Source organism: Coenobita brevimanus, chromosome 57 (assembly GCF_032717465.1).
Source record: "Coenobita brevimanus isolate Jiangsu-jjx chromosome 57, ASM3271746v2, whole genome shotgun sequence".
NCBI classification, from domain to species: Eukaryota; Metazoa; Arthropoda; class Malacostraca; order Decapoda; family Coenobitidae; genus Coenobita; species Coenobita brevimanus.
The window spans coordinates 1,533,326-1,553,354 of record NC_137010.1 but is presented as its reverse complement, the minus strand read 5'-3'; the positions used below and the strand labels follow the sequence as shown (position 1 = coordinate 1,553,354).

Sequence of the window (20,029 nt, the reverse complement as noted above, 5' to 3'; positions counted from 1 at the left end):
GTGGCCATGGCTGAAAAAGAAAACTATATCACTAATCAGTAGCTAAAAAAAAACATAGGACGGGAGGGGGGCATAATGGAGTCACTCACACTCACTGGCCATCATAATCCCCCTGGTTAACTATATTATCTTTGTCTTTCCTTCCACTAATGGACTGGGTGAGGTTAATTTACGTACAAGATGGTCAAACCAAGGAACGTTAAGTTTAGCTAAAAGAAGCAGTGGATAAATAAAACCACATGTACCTGCATTATCAATGCTTTTATTTGTAATTCCTTAACAATGAAGGTACAGTGCTTACTATAATACATACAAGTATATATATATACTGTACTTATTTAAAAAAAATCTTACTGTTGAAATCACCCAAGAACTCCAGCAGCCAAGCTGAGAGGCATTGCTTTTGCACATCTGCATCATATATATGCACATCTGGATCATATATATAAACTATACAATGGTGACTGCTTTGTAACTCTCACCTTGGACATTAAGGCAATATAATGAAGGTTAACTACTCTGAACCTTCTGCTGATTTGTAAACAATTTGCTTCAATTCCTAACTGGGTTTCCACATAGACTCCTCAACCCATTCCCAGTGTTCCTGGTCTTTCTCCTTGAAAAAAATCACTATAAAATTATAAACCCTTACCCTGATGATGACTTTCTGTTCTTGCCACTACCTTGCAAATGATTCACCTGTGGATACACTTTGATAGCGAAGGGAGGTAATGGAGACTGATTCTCCCTCTACCGGTTTCCTAGCTCTCTTTCGATCCATCCTCACCCCATTCTTGGATGGGAAAAAAGATCTGGATAATGATGATGACTGATTCAAACCTATTCACTTCAAGTTTCCCGTTACGTGAACTAGAACTATCTGGAGGTAACAAGAATAAATTAAGTCATCAGAGTAGGGATGATGAAAATAATCTGCTCCAGTGTCCTAAAGTCACCACTCAGAGGGTCACTTCTTGACCAAGAAGAAATATTTACAACTTAGGTTAAGTGAACAGCCTAATCTTCAATAACTGGGTAAATTTTGACTAGAGTGTATAAGCTGTCCACTCAATTAAAAATTCCTTTTTTTAACACGGAACTTTATCACTAAGTTCTTTTACTTCTAACAAAACACCTTCCCGAAAACTACTAAAGCCTTAGTCACTTCCAGCTGCCAGTCCACTGGTGGTCGTTATCATGCAGTAAAAAAAAAAATAAATAAATAAAAAAACAGAATTAACCAACTGCCTACCCAGCCAAATCAATTTCTGGTTACCATTTCACCTGAGAAAAGTAAGAAACATGAGGAATATATAGGGATGGAGGAAGGAGAAAGGAGACAAGTGATGATGAAAGGAGGACATGTAAGAGAAATGACAGAAAAGAATGGAAGAGGGTGGTAGCTATCAATTTGGCAGGGCAGACAACTTGCATGGCAAAGCAATGCCCCAATGCTACCAGGTAGTAAATGATAAAATCACACAAAGGTCTTGCATAATGCCCATCTTGGGTGTCAGGCGAGAGTTAGTCGGGACAGCACCGGCACGCTACGATCTGACACCTCACACATGACGGCCGGCACCACTTGACCAGGACTCAACGCCGGGGATGTCTCAAGGATCCGACGCGGACGCTAAGTTATCGAGATACTGCGGCGGCGACGGACGACGCGGGCAAGCGAGGCCCCCCGTCGTTGCAGCGCGCACGGTTTAGTATGGGCGGCGGGCCGGGGGGCTGTAACTGCCGGTAGTAAAGGAGGGAGGGTCATTAGTTGCCTGCACTGCTCTCCCTCCATCCTAACACCTGCACCAACACTAACACACTCAGCAGGAGGCCCCCACCAAACACTATATGGATACTTCTGACTTTTTAATTTACTAGTATACTGAAAAAGTACTGTGCTGCATGTTCTCTTAAGATGCTTAATATTCATGCTATTCTGAAGTCAGAAATGCTAACACCACCACCTATGCTACAAGCAACCATCTCAATTTTGCCCTCTTATATCCTGAAATTTACATAAAAGGTATCAATACAGCACAAGGCAAGTACTCTTAACTCACTAACCTCTTCTTAATTACCCACACATTTCCTCAGCAGCATCAACTTTCTTAAACATTTACTATGAAGTTCCTGCCATAATCATATGTTTTCGCAGGAATGACAAGGAAAGGAGTGCAGTCTTACAAGTCTCCTGTTCCAATCCAAATCTTAGTTATGAGGAAAAACTACCAAAGGTTATATCAGTTTTCTACAAGAAAAAGACGTTAAGGGTATTGCAGAATCTTCCCCAATTCTTGGATGTTCTTGCAGAAACAAACGTTAAGCTATGACAGGGAGTCAATCATAAATAGGGTTCTGTATGCTTGAAAATCCCACCCAAGATCTGACACCCCAGTATGCTCGTCATCTCCCACTGTGATCACTTCATCACTCCTACCCCAACACTAAACAGTTCATCAGTAGCCTTGGCTTTGCTTACATGTACCCATTCGGGTCAGGAGGTGAAAGGCAATGTGACCTGGGAAGATCTGTGACAGGCTGTTACTTGTAAGAGAAACCCTTATGGCAGTCCACAGACCCACAGCCACTATTTCTTATGCCAGTCTCTGTTTATCACTTCTGACAACGGGGAACAAGGAAGGTGAGAGGAGCTAACGACATTCAGGTTATGTAACTTCACTATCTCAGAAGTTAACTAAAGTTCTTGCCTGCATCATACCTAACCGTTCATAACCTACCAAAACCAGCATCTGCAATTATATTAACTCCTGCAACATTGCAGTATTAAGTTCCCTTCTATATACTTGTTTTTAGTGTCATTTTACCCACCTTCAGTCTCCACCATCTTGCAACACACGCACACACTTCTTACCCAGCTCTATCCTTCACTATAATTATCATCCTCTCCATTTCTTTGTTCCTTCCTGAAGATGTCAATATGGCAGATGTGTCCAAGCTGCTTCTCTTACATATCTGTGGTCACGCCACTCCTTTTCCCTTCACTTTCCCACACTGCATACAAAGCCCCTTCTGCATTACCCTCAGCCTTGCTTCTCTCATATTCTCAATCACTCCCCTCCCTCTTCCACTCACCCATTTTCCTGTTCTGGTCTCCCTGTCCCAACTCTGCCTCACTTCATATTTTCTTATGCACCCAACCAGCATATCCAGGTCTTTGACAACTGCTGTGTTGTGACTAATATTAAGCAATCTTCATTTTACTTTCAAAGACCTTAGCCATGATAGCATGTATAACCCTTGGTCACATAATAGCTGCTCAATCTTCTACGCCATCTCTGGTTATGCAAGACCTCACTCCATGTCCTCTCTGGTTTGCCCCTTGACATTTGGCCTTTTACATTAACATCCAAAACCATTCTCACAAAGTCAACTCTCCTTCATCAATCCCTACAACTCAGTAACATCATTCAACTCACATCACTATTAAACTTTACACTGAACTGGTCCTTTAATACTGCACTATCCAGCCTGCCCATCAAGCCGACATTGCTCATATATGACCACCATCCTTTTGCTTTACTGGTCACATTTCACTGCCACACATCACAGGAGTCTGCCTAGTTTGGTTCGTGAAGGTGGAGGGGCCTCTACTGCTGGGTAATGCTGATGCAGTGTACCTACTCTCATGCTAAATCAGCCAGTTGTGATACTATTAACAGGTGGAAAAGTAAAGGTGGCTTTCATGAGAAGCTATTTCTAGATTTATTACTAAGGTGACTAATCAGGTAGAAAGCAATTCTGCAAACAGCTAGAGATTACTTACATATACTGTACTAGAAACATACTGATTAATGGGAAGAGTATTTTATGAAGAGAATGAAGCGGAACTGGACTAGACTTAAACGTGTCAATCTGTCGGGTATAATCAATGAGTGACAGGATCAGAGGTGCGAGGGACTGGACACACAGGCGTGAATACATGGCGACAGATACTGGGCCAGAGTCACTCCTCAAACGCAGCCTCTGTGTTAGCCAAGTCAGGTTATGTTATCATCGCACCCACAAGCATGAACAGAAGCAACACCAGCCACTTGTGTAACCCTTTCAGCACCAGACATCTACTGTGAGGTGGATAAAATCTGGCAAAAAAATGGAAAGGGAAGGGGAGGAGCCACCAGACTGAACATTAATGGGAGAATATATCTAACCTCTTCAGTATGAGCATTGAATAATACCTGAGGGGACAGCAAGAATAAAAGGATGTCACTTTACTGAAAAGGTCAACAAACATTGTAACTTAGAAATAAAGTACAACTAAAATCAATGTTAATTACTACTGCACACAGCTGATTCTACATTATTTTAAAATTTCAGGAAAACATGTGAAAATAAATGACACACAAAGCACTTTTACACCTGAAAAGGAAAAATGATTAAAAGATTATTTCACACATGCTACGGGAAAATGCAATGGAGGCATAGGTGATGCTGCGTCCGGTTTCATACACTTATTTTCATCCCTGTTATCATCCATCTCCACAAGGCAAAAAGGTGGAAGTCCCCCATTCCTAATGCAACCTTAGTTTAGTAAATGAAACCTTCCACCATCTTAATCCTATAAAAAGAAAAAAGAAAAAAGAAAGTCCATCTACCTCTGGAAAAAATGTGCATGCGTGTGTGTGTGTGTGTACAAAAGATCATTCAACTTCATCCTGAGCCAAATGAAGAGCTCCACCATCCTTAACTTTAAATAAGATCATCCTCTTACTCACACATACCTACTGATATATCCTATTATTCTTCCCACAGAACCTTAGAAATTCCTACAGCCACAGACAGAAGGTTGGTACTTACCCACGCAAGGTTGGTGGAGGAGGGTACCTGCAAGACAAAAAGTACTGTTAATAATAATCGCATAGTCGTGTCATTTATAAAGGCTCCAACATGCTTGCATGCATTGGCCTTGGTCACTTAATGGCAGCTCACCAGGCTGCTTCATCTCTGGCAGCCTCCCTCTTCAGTCCCCACCCTAAATTAAATAAAACTGCTGGGGCACAGAATTCCCATGATCAGTATGTTAATAACCATCATTATTATCATATCCTGTTTCTTTATCCCAATTGCAGGCAGGGTGCGGTAGTGTCAAGAAGGCAATAACAAGGTGTGATGGTGGTGGTGGTAGGGGGGGGGGTAACCACACATGAATATAAAGGCCCTTGGGAGACTGACCGTGGAGGTGGTGAACGTCTGCCGTATCTGATGTAGTCCATATGTGGTGGTGGGAGGGGAGGGAGGCGGCGCTCATAGATGTCATCCAGCATAGGGGGCGGTGGCGGTAGGTGGTCCCCATACCGACGCTCGTACAGCCGATCCTCGTATGAGTAGCGGTCGTAGCGGTCGAACATCTCAAATTCCTGAAGGGGACATGAAGGATGGTCAAACATTTTACACTGGAAGACCTTTATTTACTGCAGTGGCTGCAGTAACCCCAGGTTTGTGAACATGATCTCCTAAGTTGCAGGCAAAAAGCTGCCATTCTGCAGTCCACCACCTGCCTTTCTGGGTATGGGGAGGGGCTTTGGGGATGTTTGTATAACTGGGTAGTTCCCATGCTCACATCAATGCCACCACAGACTGCATCCCTCTAACACCAGGAAGACAGGCAGGGCAGTTCAGATGATTATTAGTGAAAGTTGGCATAGCAGTGACAGGAAGCAAGCATTAAACCCATTCCACCTGATGATGTATCTTTTCACTTTAATAGGCTACCACTAAGTGAAAGGTTACTATATAACTAAATAATGGGGTGATGTGGAGCCTATTACGCCACCCTTGTAAACTGGGTGGAGATGTAAATGTCCATCCAGGAACCAAACTTCCACACTCCTCCCTGTAGCGAGACAGTCTACCACTAGGATAACCATGCAGGGGCAATTGCTTGCCTGTGGTTGAAGAGTCTGTTCAGTCAGACATACCAGGGTTAATCCACAACAACTCAGCTCTGAAAGGATCTCTAGTACTGAAAGGGTTAATGAAGCTTATATCTAACCCCTCCTGAGAGAAAAGTCTATCCTACCATACATACTGTAATATCATCTGGAGGGGCCAGGAACTGTGTTATGGTTAGCTCAGACTCTCATGATCACTCCCTGTGGAAAAGTTACCTAAATGGAATATGGTCTTAAGATATCTGGAATAATGGTTAAGCATTTATGGATATGCTAATCAAAAACTTGTATCCACCATAAAGCATCTAGAACCGTTTCATCATATTTTCTGACTAATGGCAACAACTTTCTCCAAATCCAAACTTATCCAAAGTAGGAGCAGATATAGCAGTTTTATAGAGAGTTTTTGATAAGGGGGAGGGGGGCATTAAGGGAAGGGGAAAAAAAGGAAATCAGGACCAAGGCCAAGCTACCAGTGTTCATGGCACTGTTAGGTATAGTGCTATGTACTAGAACAACTGATTCATTAAGCTACACATTTTTAAGTACCGGTATGCAACATTCACACGTGCAGGCTAGACAATGATCAAACTCCTGTTCTCATAACTAATTTGTCAATTCTGATGCAAAATATCGGTACTGATTCAGCAGTATATAGCATCAGTTAGGACAACCCTAAAGTTACAAGTTGTAGCTGTAACAACAAAAATTGCAAGTTCTGATGTACAGCAAATGCCAAAGTATAAAATCAGATGATTAACAATAATACAAAAATGGCTGACAAATCCACAGACCCTGTATCGAATCATGCGGTCCCTGGCATAGGAGGGAGGTGGCGGTGGGGGGTAAGGGTCATATCTGCCCCCACCAGCACCAAACCTGCCCCTTTCCCTCTCCATGAAACGGCCACGACTGTCCCTGGGACACTCCTTTGACCAGTGACCAGCTGAGCCACACCGGTAGCATGTGTCGGGGTTGCCCATGCCTGCCTGCTGCCGTACTGTGGATGTTGACTCCTGGACACGCAGACGAAGACCATGCAACTCGTATCCGTCCAGCTCACGGATGGCCCGTTTGGCTTGGTCCTCATCTTCCATGTGCTAGTGATACAGAAATAAATAAGTAAGTAAAAAATATAAATGCTTTTTTTTTTTTTTTTTATAAATAATAACGTTGACCCAGCCTAAAATCACCATCTCTCCATCTCGAATGCTGAGTTGTAACAATGGATTAACACTGGAATAAGATGCTCCATGATGAACTGTTTTGAAAAGCATGCAGACCTGCAGCAATGTCATTTCCTGCCAATGAACTACAGTACTGGATATTACATGTAAAGGGATGAAAATCCGTGTCATTAAGGTAAAACAACTAGAGTGATACAGAAATAAATGGGCACAAAATATACAAGCAGCCAATCACGCTTTACCTGCTTTTTTAGGTGTTATGGCTGGAGATCAAAATTTCCTGAGAGAGAGGGGGGGGGAGGGTCAAACACGGCTCTGTACTCACAATAAAGGCATAGCTGTTGAGGATGTCTGCTTCCACCACTGTGCCGTACACCTCAAACAATGACTTGAGCTCCTCCAGTTTTGAGTCCTTGTGAACATTGCCCACAAATATCTTGTTCTTCAGGTTACTTCCTTTGCGTGCTCCTGTTGATGCCTCCACAACCATCGTCTACAAGAAAAACCTATGTATTAAAGTGGCTGAGTGAGACAAGTGAATGGGCTGGGTGGAATGGTGACACAGAATAAAGGACGTACAGTAAAACCTAGATATATATATAATGGACTTCAATTGACGGGAATTTGCTTTTATCGGAATCGAGGAGCTACCGGACCAAATTCCTATATAACGGAAAAAATTTGATAAAGCCAGAAGCAGTCCGGACTGCCTGACCACTTCAGGTATGTTCACCAAAATAAGGTAAATAAAAGATATGTTAATCAGTGTACAGTACAATATTATTATATATATTATACCATTTGATTATTGTAGTGAAGGTACAATACAGTACAGTACTGCAGTGGTAGTGAAAACAGTTTAAAAACCGTTAGTGTGATCCGGACCAATGTCTGATAAATTGGAAAAAGTCCGGGATAGCAGGGGAAAGGCCAGATGTCGCTATTATCTGAACGGTTTGGGCCCCAGTTAGTCCGTTACAGTGAGATCATACTGTATTTATTAGTTTCTCCTTAACTTTTTGGCCTTCACAGGGGACGATGGGTTCTGCGCAGCCCAGAACGGTAGAGAAATAAACCGAAACTCTATCCTATGTCTCCCTCCCACCCAACTTATCCATGCGCATCAGCTAACCCCCAAAACTACATTTGGTCATGTTCTTTTTTGTTCCATCTCGCTGCTACCAGACAATATCATTCACCTATGGAAAGGCCTCAATCACTGACAGGGTTTACTATGGATATACTCATACAGTACCAAGCCCTTCTCCCTCAAAAAGTCTAATACATCCTGCCCTTTTGTAAAAATTTATAAGCTGAAAAAAATGACCAGGTGGTGGCAGAGAAAAGAAATGACAACAGTAATAAAACCTAAAAATAATAATAATATTAATAATATAATTGGTTCAATACATCAACCTTTCAGCTCAAGGATGCAATTTCTTAGTCCATTCTAATGTCAGGTGATGGCAACCATCATCCACTCATTTGATTTAGTGCTGCTAACCTCGTCTTTCACCTTTAACATTTTTTCTGTCTGCCTGACTCTTTTCCTATTTCTTCCTTCCTTTGTCACTATTATTCTACTTACCACCACAGGTGGTAATACACCAAGTGACAAGCCTAATGATTTCCTGTAACCCAGGAAACCATTTACATTACGTGATAACCAGATAACAGGGCGATGTGGAGCCTGCTATGATGCCCACAATGACTGAGTGGTGAGATGCAAATGCAGTGTCCATCCAGGAACCAAACCTACACTCCTCCCCATGCCTCACTGTGGAAAGGCACTGTTTGCCACGAGGGAGCAATGATTCAACGCACAGGATGGACCTACAGGGGCCACTGCTTGCCAGCAGTTGGGGTTAACAAGAAAATTCCCTTCTCATTACATGTTCCCAAATGTCAAAATTTTCCCAAATAACTGGTACTGCAAATGTGGACAACCTGGCTAGCCAAATTTTCAGGCAAAAATTAAGCTTTCAGCACATAACTTTTTATACTTAACTGTGGATTAAATGGGGGGGGGGGGGATTATCTAAGACTTGCTTTATCATTCTCGTTGCTACCAGACAATTTCATTCATCGGAGGACAGATCCCTAAGAGAATATTAAACCTCTTGAATGCAGGTGACATTCTTTGAGTTTATTAGTGCTACCAGGTGTTTTTATTACCTAACACTTTTATTTATTTATTTATTTATTTTTTTACTATCTATCTATATACCTAGGCTGCTTCCCCCAAGGAAAGGGAGGTAGCCGAGACAGGACGACTCACTCTCCATTTACTCATCCATTCAAACACATTCATTCGCATCTTAGCCCCAAAGGGGAGAACGGACAGATCCTCACCGCATCACACCGCACAAGGGTCAACTGCGCAATGCAAGCAGTGACATCCACAGCAGGGCCCGACAGCAGAACTGGTTTACCCCTGCCACATCATAACAGACCCATCCCCTTACCCGCACCTGACCTGACTAGCTGATCAGACCAAATGCGGGAGAATATCCCCTCAGGGCTGCGTCATCACTTATTCATTCACAATTTCTCTCCATTTATTTCTGTCACGCACAGCCACTCTTCCTTGCTCAACAGACATCCCTCTCGCATCCAGCGCTCTCTTCACACTGTCCATCCATCCTATTCGTGGTCTTCCTCTCAGTCTTACACCTCTCACATCAGATCTAGTTATTTTTTTCACCAATCACTCATTATCCATTCTCTCCATATGCCCAAACCATTGCAACACCCTCTGCTCAACTCTACCAGCCATCTCCCGAACAACTCCAGTTCTCCTTCGCACTTCATCATTTCGCACTCGATCCATACGCGTCACTCCACACATACTCCTCAGACATCTCATCTCCATTACATTCAAACTTTTCCTCTCTGCTACACCCATATTCCATGTTTCAGCCCCATATAACGCAGTCGGTACCACAACACCCTCATACAGCCTTCTCTTTACATCCATTCTAAGCGAACGATATTTAAACACTTTTTTCATTCCTCCCAGCACCTTTCCTACTTCATTTATTCTAAACTTCACTTCTGCATCTATTCTTCCATCCACAGCAACATGTGACCCTAGATATTTAAAACAATCTACCTCCTCAAGCAACTCACCATTCAAAACTATATTCATCCCCCTACCATCTACCAACCTCGTACACTTCATCACTTTACTCTTATTCTCATTTACTTTCAATTTCCTCCTTTCACACACCCTTCCAAACTCCTCTACCAACTGTCTCAATCTCTCCTCTGAATCAGTCACCAGTGCAGTATCATCAGCAAACAGCAGCTGCTTCAGATTCCACTCTCCTCCATCAACATTTACCAGACTCAGACCACCTAAAACTCTTGCATTCACCTCCCTTACAACACCATCCATGTAAATATTAAACAACCAAGGCGACATCACACATCCCTGTCGCAGCCCCACTCTCACGGGAAACCAATCACTCACAGCATTTCCCACTCTTACACACGCTCTACTATTTACATAAAAACTTTTCACCTCTTTTAGTAACCTACCATCAAGTCCATACAATCTTAAAACAGTCCACAAAGCCTCCCTATCAATTCTATCATACGCTTTCTCTAAATCCATAAATGCCCAAAACACATCCTTGCCTTTCGCTAAATACTTTTCACACACTTGTCTCACAGCAAACACCTGATCAACGCATCCCCTCCCTCTCCTAAAGCCACACTGCTCATCACTAATCACTCCCTCTGTACCCTCTCTAACTCTCATAATTAACACTCTACCATACACTTTACCTACAACACTCAACAGACTTATACCCCTAAAGCTAGTACATTCATACTTATCACCCTTGCCTTTATACAACGGGACCACACAAGCACTTGCCCAGTCAATTGGCACCATACCTTTCTCAAAGCATACATTCAATAATCTTACTAACCAGTCAACAATAGTCACTCCACCACCCTTCAGGCATTCCACAGCACACCCATCCTGTGGCGGTGGCTGAATCGGTAGAGAGGCGGCCTGCAGTCCTGATGGACCCAGGTTCGAATCCCGGCTGGGGCAGGGAACAGTTTAAGGATTTGAATTTCATAACAGCAGACTTTCCTGATCTACCAGATGACCCGCCGACATGTCATAAAAATACCCCCGCTAATACCAATACACCAGTCCTGTATGAGACAGCCCTAGCATGTATTCAATATTGACGGTGGGTGTTAGCGCCGAAGTGGTGACATGTAGAGAGGTGTGTGGTATGTAGGAGGACTACTGGGCCTTGATAGCAGGCTGTGAAGCCTATGCCCAGAGTCGGACACATAAAAAAAAAAAAAAAAAAAAAAAAAAAAAAAAAAAAATACCTGCAGCTTTCCCTGTTTTCATCTCCTTTACTGCCTTCTCCACTTCCTCCTTCGTGATCAAAGAATCATTCAACTCTCCCAACACATTTATTCCTTGCACCCTTCTATCTGCCACAATCTCAGCCACCCTTTCCTCCTCTACATTTAACAATCTTTCAAAATACTCTGCCCATCTCTTCCTTACTGCATCAATCTCAATTAACATCCTTCCATCCTCTGCTTTTACTCGTTCTTCCTTCCCAGACTCTCCCTTTCGCACCCTTTTCACCTCCTTCCAAAACATTTTCTTATTCTGTTGAAAATTCTCTGTCAGCCGCCTACCCCACCTCTCATCTGCTGCCACTTTAGCATCACGCACAGCCCTTCTCGCTCTATTCCTCTTTTCCTTATACCTTTCATATGACATCTCATCCTTCCTCTGCAGCCACACTTCATATGCACGTCTCTTCTCAGCCACAGCCATACTTACTTCCTCGCACCACCATTCACTTCCTTTTCTTACACCACCACCCACACGTCTCACACCACACACCTCTTCTGCATGCCCCACCACAGCACTCTTAAACAACTGCCATTCCTCCTCCACACTGCCATTTTCCCGATCTTTCACTGCGTTCCACTCATCTTTCAATTTCTCCTGATACTCTATCTTTTTCTCTCTTTTATCCAACTCACTCACTTTCAAAACCTCCCTGCCACACCTAACCCTCCTAGCTCTCACCCATCTCTTACCTACTCTTAATTTTCCCTCCACCAGGTAGTGGTCAGACATACCTCCACCCTCCCCTCTCAGAACTCTCACATCCAACAATCTTCCTATTACATTCCTAGACACAACCACATAGTCCATCAAGGCTCTATCAACAACCCTTCCACCCTCCTGTCTCACCCATGTATACTTATAAATATCTTTCTTCTCAAACAGCGTATTCCCAATCACCATCTCTCGCTCAACACACATCGCTATCATTCGTTCCCCATTTTCATTTCTTCCAGGCACACCATGCATACCAACTACGCCTTCAACTGCTACATTTCCCACTCTAGCATTCAGATCTCCCATCATTACCACATTCACATTCGCTCCAAAACTCTGCAGACACTCATCAACATCATTCCAGAAAGACTCCCTCTCTTGTTCATCCCTTTCACTACCAGGCCCATATGCACTCACAAACACCCACAACTCACGTTCAAATTTCACTTTCACCCACATCAGTCTCGATGACACCTCCTTCCATTCAATCACACACTGCTGTACTTCCGGACTCACTAACAAGGCCACACCTTCTCTTGCCCTTCCTCTATCAACACCTGACAATCTTCCATTCACACTTCCAAACATAGATTCCCCCTTCCCTTTCATCTTCGTTTCACTCAAAGCTAACACATCCAACTTTCTTCTCACAAACATTCTCCCAATCTCCTCCCTTTTAGCCTCAATTGTACTACATCCACGCACATTCATAGACCCAATCTTCAGGGTACGGGGATAACTCCATCCCCCGTCCCTTTCTCTGGCCTGTCTCTTTTTAGGAACTAAAAAACAGAGGAGGGGGTCCCTAGTCCCCTCACCCCGCCCCTTTTAGTCGCCTTTTACGACACGCAGGGAATACGGTGGCAGTATTCTTCCTAACACAACCCGGCCGCAGAGTAGTAGCACCACCCCATAGTGCGGCCAGGTTGTGTCCCCCCCGCCACAGGGGGGGACAGATGATTTTATTTTGCTTAGAACAATTATTTTCAAACTGGATTGGGTAGATTTGGTCATTTTTTTAACCCCCTCAATACACAGACTTTTCTCAATTTACTAAAATCATTAGCAGGTGAGCCAACGAAACTAAAATAAGACACCATCAACGTGAAGACAAAACTCACAAAATGCTTAATACTTGATGGATCTGTTAAGACTATATTTACCCTTCCTCGTTCAAACAGTCTGTCCTAAGCTTAAGATAATCGTCAGATGGCAAGAACTGAATAAAAATGGTCTTCCCAGGCTTGGTGGTTTAATGAAGGCAACATCTACTACCAGTTCAACAGGTCACTCAAAAGTTGTCTGGAAAGAGTTCAAATATACAGTTCCAATATGGCGAAATATATAAATGTTCTCTTTGAATCTCCTCTAAATAAGAAGTTTGGTAAATTACATAAACACTACTTATTTGACCCTTCAGTCTGATGACATCTCTTCTCGTATCTTCTGAATATTTTATCCAGCTTCAAAGGGAGCTCTTGGACAATCACATACACAACCTTCATTTCTCCCCTTATTACAAGAACTCAGTACAATCGCCCTGAGGCAGTAAGAATGTTAACGAATGTGAATGAACTGACAACAATGAACCATCAATGTTAGTTCCCCTCCCCCTTCTTTTTTGGCTACCAAGTTAACAGTATATTAGCTATATAAACACTACTCATTTAACCCCTTCAGTCCAATGATGCCTTTTTGTGGTTTATTCTTGCAGCCACTAGATGAGAGCATGCTGGTACTGATGGGGTTATGATGTACTGAGTGAGAGGTTTGATGAATACATAGAGGAAAAGTCAAACCACCTGAAACACACACTAGAAGGGACTGGGTTTTTACTGTATTTTGCTAGTTATAAATTTTCTTCAGACTGAACTGAGAAGATAGTTATTTCACTGACTGTACCTAACTCCTCCAGTTCAGTAAGTATGGCCTTAGCTGAATAATACCATTGGGAACTGGCAATGACATAATGAAGGACTTCCCAAAACAAGTTTTAGTAGTAACCCCAAGTTCATTTGAAAACACAAGCCCGGTGGACTGCAAGCTAAAGTGGTCCTTCTGCAGTCCTCTATCCTCCTCCTGGACGGCTATAGAGGGAGTAAAAGACTTCAGCCTAACCAGGTAGCTCCAAAACCAGGTCATATCTGTGCCACCACCTGTGGGTATCCCTCCCCAGTATCTTCCCCACATTCAAAGGTCAAACTGGTCCCCTACCTTGCCATGGAGAGAGTGTCCGTTGAGTGCTTCAATGGCCGACAAGCCCTCCTCCTTCTTCTCCATGTGTACGAAGCCATAGTTCTTGATCACGTCTGCCTCAGCAACCGTGCCATGGGCCTCAAACAGTTCCCGTATGTCCTGGCTGGTGACACGGTCGCTCAGGTTCCCCACGAAGATCTTGAACGTGTTGCCCCGCACCGGCATCCTAACACTCTGCCGAGAGAAATAATAATAAATACATCTATACATCATTCACCATCTAATCTAATGCTGCCCCAGAGAAGCGTAGGAGCCTAGGGCTTGACGAGTTGGTCCTGACATCTAAGATGAGAATGACCAGCCTCACTTATCCCTGAGTGGCATTATGTAAGCAATAAACCCCAACCAACCATGGGAAATAAGCCTACACAGGCTCAATCCCAATGAAGCACCTTAATTGCCCACTAACCCACCAGGTGCAATAATCTGGTTATATGGTTACCACCCAGCACAGAAAATGGTTTCCTGGTGTACAGGAAACCATTTGGCTTGTCACTCAGTGTGTCACTCATAGACAGAAGGAAAAGAAAGACAGAAGAGGAAGAACAGCAAAAAGGAAGGAAGAGAGGAAAAGGCAGGCACTTGAGAGCAGCACTACAATGAGTGAATTAATGATGAGCACCCCCACCTTCATTATAATAATAATATTATATTAATAAGAGTACTTACCCCTTAACAGCTTATTTTTGTTGCTACTTGACTACTATTATTCAACTTAACAAAGGGGTTTCTTACAGAGGGCGTTTATTAATGTAATACCTAATCCCTCCAGTTTGAAAAGTCTGTCCTTAGCTGAATAAAATTTCAGGAAATAGCAAGAATATAACACAAACGACATCTCCGGACTTAGTGGGTTAAACCATTCACTTCTACTACCATTCTATTTATAGCCAGATATTAATCCCAAACCAGGTGGAAAAAATTACAGTAAAATGAAAATGTAAAGGAGTGTTGTGACGTTGATCACTCAAAGCGTTAAGAGAAATACTGACAAGGTTTGGCAACAGGGATAGGATGGAGAATGAGATGGTGACTAGAAGAGAGGGAGGGGGGGGAAGTCATGGGACTAAATGGGTTACTCTCCTAGGATGAGATACGGACTAGCAGTACGGTACCACTAAAAATATGACCAAACCAGAAAAAATAATACGGTAATAATAATGCAGATCATTTTTCTTTTTCATACAGTGTGGTAAACAACTGCTTTAGGATAATGTTCTTTTCCTGTAGATTTCATCCATGATTTGCCTTCCCAATGTGTTATTTCTGGCATAACGGCCGACACTTGCATGAACCAAATGGTGAACGCTTGCTTTAATCTACCAAAATTCAATTACTCTTGGGTAAACATACGCTTTACTTCAAGCAGTAAAAGCACCTTACCAAATCAGTACTTCTTCCTGACAGTCTGCCACATTTCCCTAATTATTTCTGGGGTGGTAGATAAACGCTCCTGGTTAAATCTGTTTCACCGTTGTTTTTAGCTGTTCCGCTGTCAACTCTTGCTTGATTTGTCATCACAATGGTGGAAGGCACAGTCCTATCCTTAACTAAACCTAACCTAGCCTAGCTTAGCTGTACCTAATAATTTAACTTAACCTAACCAAACCTAATCTCCAGTTGCGAAAATGGGAAACAAAATCTACCTTTGAGTACAATTTTCTTCCATTACGCCAGAAACAATCGTTATGGCTTAAGGAATGTTTTGACTGCTGGGAGGAAACTTTTCAGCAGGAAAAGTTCATTTACCACAAATAGAAAAACACAGAAAACAAACTGGAGGAACATGAACTGAAGTTGGAAGGTCTCTCTGCTTCTTAAAGTCAAGTGAACATCACCTACTTTTGCAATTTAACAGGTTAAGTTATCAGGTCAAATTAGGTTAGGTTACGAAGCTACGTTAGTATACAGTACATCGCTTCATCATGTTACAATACGTTGCTTCATTACGTTTTTATGTAAGATTAGGACAAAGTTACATTAGTTTACATAAGCTTACATTACATTAAGTTACATGAGGCAAGGTTATTATTTAATGTTGGGCTAGCCACAATTAATTTTCAAAGATATTAGTATGTTTTATTGTCTCCATCATTATGCTTGGGGGAAAAAAAAAAAAAATGCATCAGGAGCAAAACAATATAAACAGGAAAACAAATCAACAAACAACAATCATCAGATCAGATCATATGTCTGTCAGAAGTAATGCCTTTTCAACAGCACCTCCTGAACTCTAGCCCTTTTTCCTGCACTCACTATGTTGTGCTTAGCTCCCTTAGTATCTTTTTTCTTAGTTTTCCTACCAAATGTGATTAGAAAAATATAGTAAACATCAGATGCAAATAAATTATGGAATTACTGCTACTTAAAGAATAACCAATATTTACAAATAATAATAATAATTTGGATCAAGGAAGAGATTACAAAAAAAAAAAAAAAAAGCAACTCACACTGACACTGCTTTGAGGTTGAGTGAAAGTAAATTAACATGCATACACACGACCACAGCCAGCCATTAAACCCACCACTGCATTGCCTTCTATCCTAAAAAATTGCAAAAAATCCTACTTTAGTTGGAAACCATCGCAGGCTTCTGATAATTGCAAATACAGTATAGCCTACAATGAAAATATTATGGCCTGATCGCTTTCATTTCCCTAACTCATCGAAATAGAGTTCAGACTAAATTAAACTGTCTTGTAATAAACATCGAACAATTGTGAATTAATACAAAAATAAATCGGACAAAGGAATAAGCTGCGTCCAATGACTTTGAAGCTGGGTCAAAATCCAAATAACTACAGCCAAACGCCAAAGCTCCAAGTTTCATTCCGTAATTACCCCATAAATACCTTTCACCATGGGCAATTATGTACTTCAAACTATAGAATTATCACTTACATATTAATTTTCTCCTCAGGCCCCAGTGCCGTGGTCTAGGGAACCAACAAGAGGTGTAAATAGCGTCCCTTCCTCAGCTTTGTCTTTATGGCGGCTGGCGGACCGTGGCTGATAAAATGAGAATCCATTATATCAACACCAGATAAAATAAGAGATGTTTTAAAATCTTGGTAATAATAAATTCATATTTTACTTTCCTCAGTTAGTGATACTTATGAAAAGACTGCATTATTCTTGCTTCAAAGGTAGGGTAAAATTATAACTCACTATAGTTACTTCGCAGTATTATGGCGGGAAATATGAATAACAGAGAATGGGAAGAAAAATAATTCAAATATTATTTACTTCACGTCCTAACTGGGGATTAATTTGATTATATCTACCATAATTCGTTCACATAATATCACATGTCCCAAAGAAAGCTAGGTGTTAGAGAAAACGTTTATATCACCATCAAAGAAGCAATGACCTTGAGCATAGGTATGAGAGTATGAGTTGTATGACTGCATACATTTCGAAAAGCATTTAATTGTTAGTGCTTGTTCGAGTCCAGTAGATAAAGAATAATTTATGTTAATTTACAAATTATTGGGTAAGATGGGAGGAGATGTGGGGAAAGCAGGAAAGGCAAGGGCCTGTGAACAGGAGGAGAGATGAGGAGGAGAAGAGATGAAGCTGGAGAGGCAGAGGTGAAGCAGAAGTTATGTTGGAGAGGCAGGGGTAAGGAGAAGAAGTACAGAGTGAGCAGGGGTGAGACAGGACAGGCAGGGGAGGTAGGGGTAAGATAGGCGCTTATGACCAATGCCTATCAACCACAAGAGTTAAGCAACGTAATCCAATTTTCCTAAAACCTATTCATTTCCTAACAACACGCAACCACCGACTGAACCCCCAGCTCCCTTATCTGTATTTCTGGGGCAAGAGGGACAGTGAGCAAACGTATCTTGTCTAACGCTCTGACCGGCTCCGACAATGGTAGAGATAGGAGTGAAGGCAAACTGAACCAGGAACACTGAGATTAGGAAAGATAAAAGATGAAGAGAAGGAGGAGGAGATGATGATGATGATGAGGAGGAGGAGGAGGAGGAGAAGGAGGAGGAGGAGGAGGAGGATGAAGATGATGAGGATGATGATAATGATGATACTAATGAAGAAAAAGATGATGATGATGTAGACATAGAAGAAACAGAAACAGAAAACGAAAACCCAGAATAAAACACAAGCAAAGAAAAAAAAGACAAAAATATAGAGTTCAGCAAGTGATCACAAGTAAAAGCAAACAAGAGGCAAAAGAAGAAACAAGTAAAACAAAACAAATGCAAATGAAGTAAAACAAGAAACAAGCCAATAAAGAATGAAAACACGGATTAACACCCACCCATTGCTGGTTTATTTTAGGCCGAAGATTAACTGATTTCGTCCAGTGACCTTCGCCTTCCACCACTTTTTGACAAATCCGAATATCTTCACTACTTGCGTGACTCTCAACCCTTCCATCAAGAGTTTGGTTCAACTCGGATGAAAAGTGTCGAAGTTGACCTTGGCATATGATGATGATGATGATGAAAGAGAGAGAGAGAGAGAGAAGCAGCGGACCTTTCTCTCTCTCTCTCTCTCTCACACACACACACACACACACGCACACGTTCAGTACAGGGCATCTTACACTGAGGCGTATTGCACTCATTTTTCACCCTCACTGCATAGTGTTGTAAGGTCTATTATCCCCTGCATCATTACTCAGGTGCGCAAAACCCATTTTGAGCCATACTCCATAACACTATAAAGCTTAACAAGTCCAATGGAATACTGCTACTGCTACTACTACACTACCGTACTACTATGCTACTACTACCACCATACCACTTTTTTCTACTACATCCATTTGGGAATACTATTACTGCTGCTACTACTACTACTACAACTATTACTGTAGTACCAACACCGTTTCTTTTGCTACTGCTACTACATGTAACTACTACTACTACAGTACTACCACCGCTACTACTACTTCTACTACTATTGCTGCTGTTACTGCTAGCCAGCAACAACAACTACATCTACAGCTACTACCACTACAGCTGCAACTGCTGTTACTATTACTACTGCTACTACTACTACCACCACCCCCACACCATCACTACATAATAATAATAATAATAATAATAATAATGAAGAAGAAATGAAACAGTAAATACAAACAAATGTATCTTGCACGGCTGCATGCAACAAAAAGCACAGGATCTCTACCAGACAGGACTGAGTTACCAATAATTCCTTTCTCTCGTAACTAGCACTTCTCTACCGTCACTTACTACTACTACTGCTGTTTTTACTACTACTACTACTATTACTACTGCTACTTTTCAGGGAGCAATCGACTCTCAGACACTAAATAAACTAGATAAATATTGAATAAAATTGCTATATTTGGTAAAGTTTTATCTATCCATACAGGAAACGAACGGAGGGTTACCAATTTAGCGTTTATACCACGGCCTAGCGATATCCACTTCCATTTAGCGATAATATATACCGCCTAGTTACAAAAAGGACAGGAAACGTTCTTGGGTTTTAACTACCTTTAATATTATAGTTCCTTAAGCAGTTTTAGTGATTTTTTTCTTGTAGTTTTTCTTATTTAACATCTGTATAGTTTT

At 41.8% G+C, this 20,029-nt stretch overlaps 1 protein-coding gene across 2 annotated transcripts; it reads right to left on the bottom strand.

The window, feature by feature from the left end:
* Positions 1-251: 251 nt before the first annotated feature.
* LOC145402239 (RNA-binding protein lark-like) lies at positions 252-18,832 on the bottom strand. 2 transcript variants are annotated; one of them, XM_080274360.1, is made up of 7 exons: positions 18,748-18,832; positions 14,427-14,642; positions 7,425-7,592; positions 6,707-7,012; positions 5,194-5,378; positions 4,819-4,845; positions 252-1,740 (listed from the first exon to the last, which is right to left on the bottom strand). In XM_080274360.1, the coding sequence occupies exons 2-7, from the start codon at positions 14,631-14,633 to the stop codon at positions 1,710-1,712; spliced, it is 924 nt and encodes a 307-aa protein (XP_080130486.1). In that variant the 5' UTR covers positions 14,634-14,642; positions 18,748-18,832; the 3' UTR covers positions 252-1,709. The 2 variants fall into 2 exon arrangements, with proteins under 2 accessions (XP_080130486.1, XP_080130485.1); XM_080274359.1 differs by lacking the exon at positions 18,748-18,832 and adding an exon at positions 17,370-17,474.
* Between the last annotated feature and the right edge of the window lie 1,197 nt (positions 18,833-20,029).

Coding starts and splice junctions, on each gene's coding strand:
- LOC145402239 (XM_080274360.1), bottom strand. CDS start 14,633: ATGCCGGTGCGGGGCAACACGTTCAAGATCTTCGTGGGGAACCTGAGC. Junction 7,013..7,424: donor TCAACAGCTATGCCTTTATT/GTGAGTACAGAG, acceptor CTGTATCACTAG/CACATGGAAGATGAGGACCA. Junction 4,846..5,193: donor AGACGTTCACCACCTCCACG/GTCAGTCTCCCA, acceptor TTTGTCTTGCAG/GTACCCTCCTCCACCAACCT.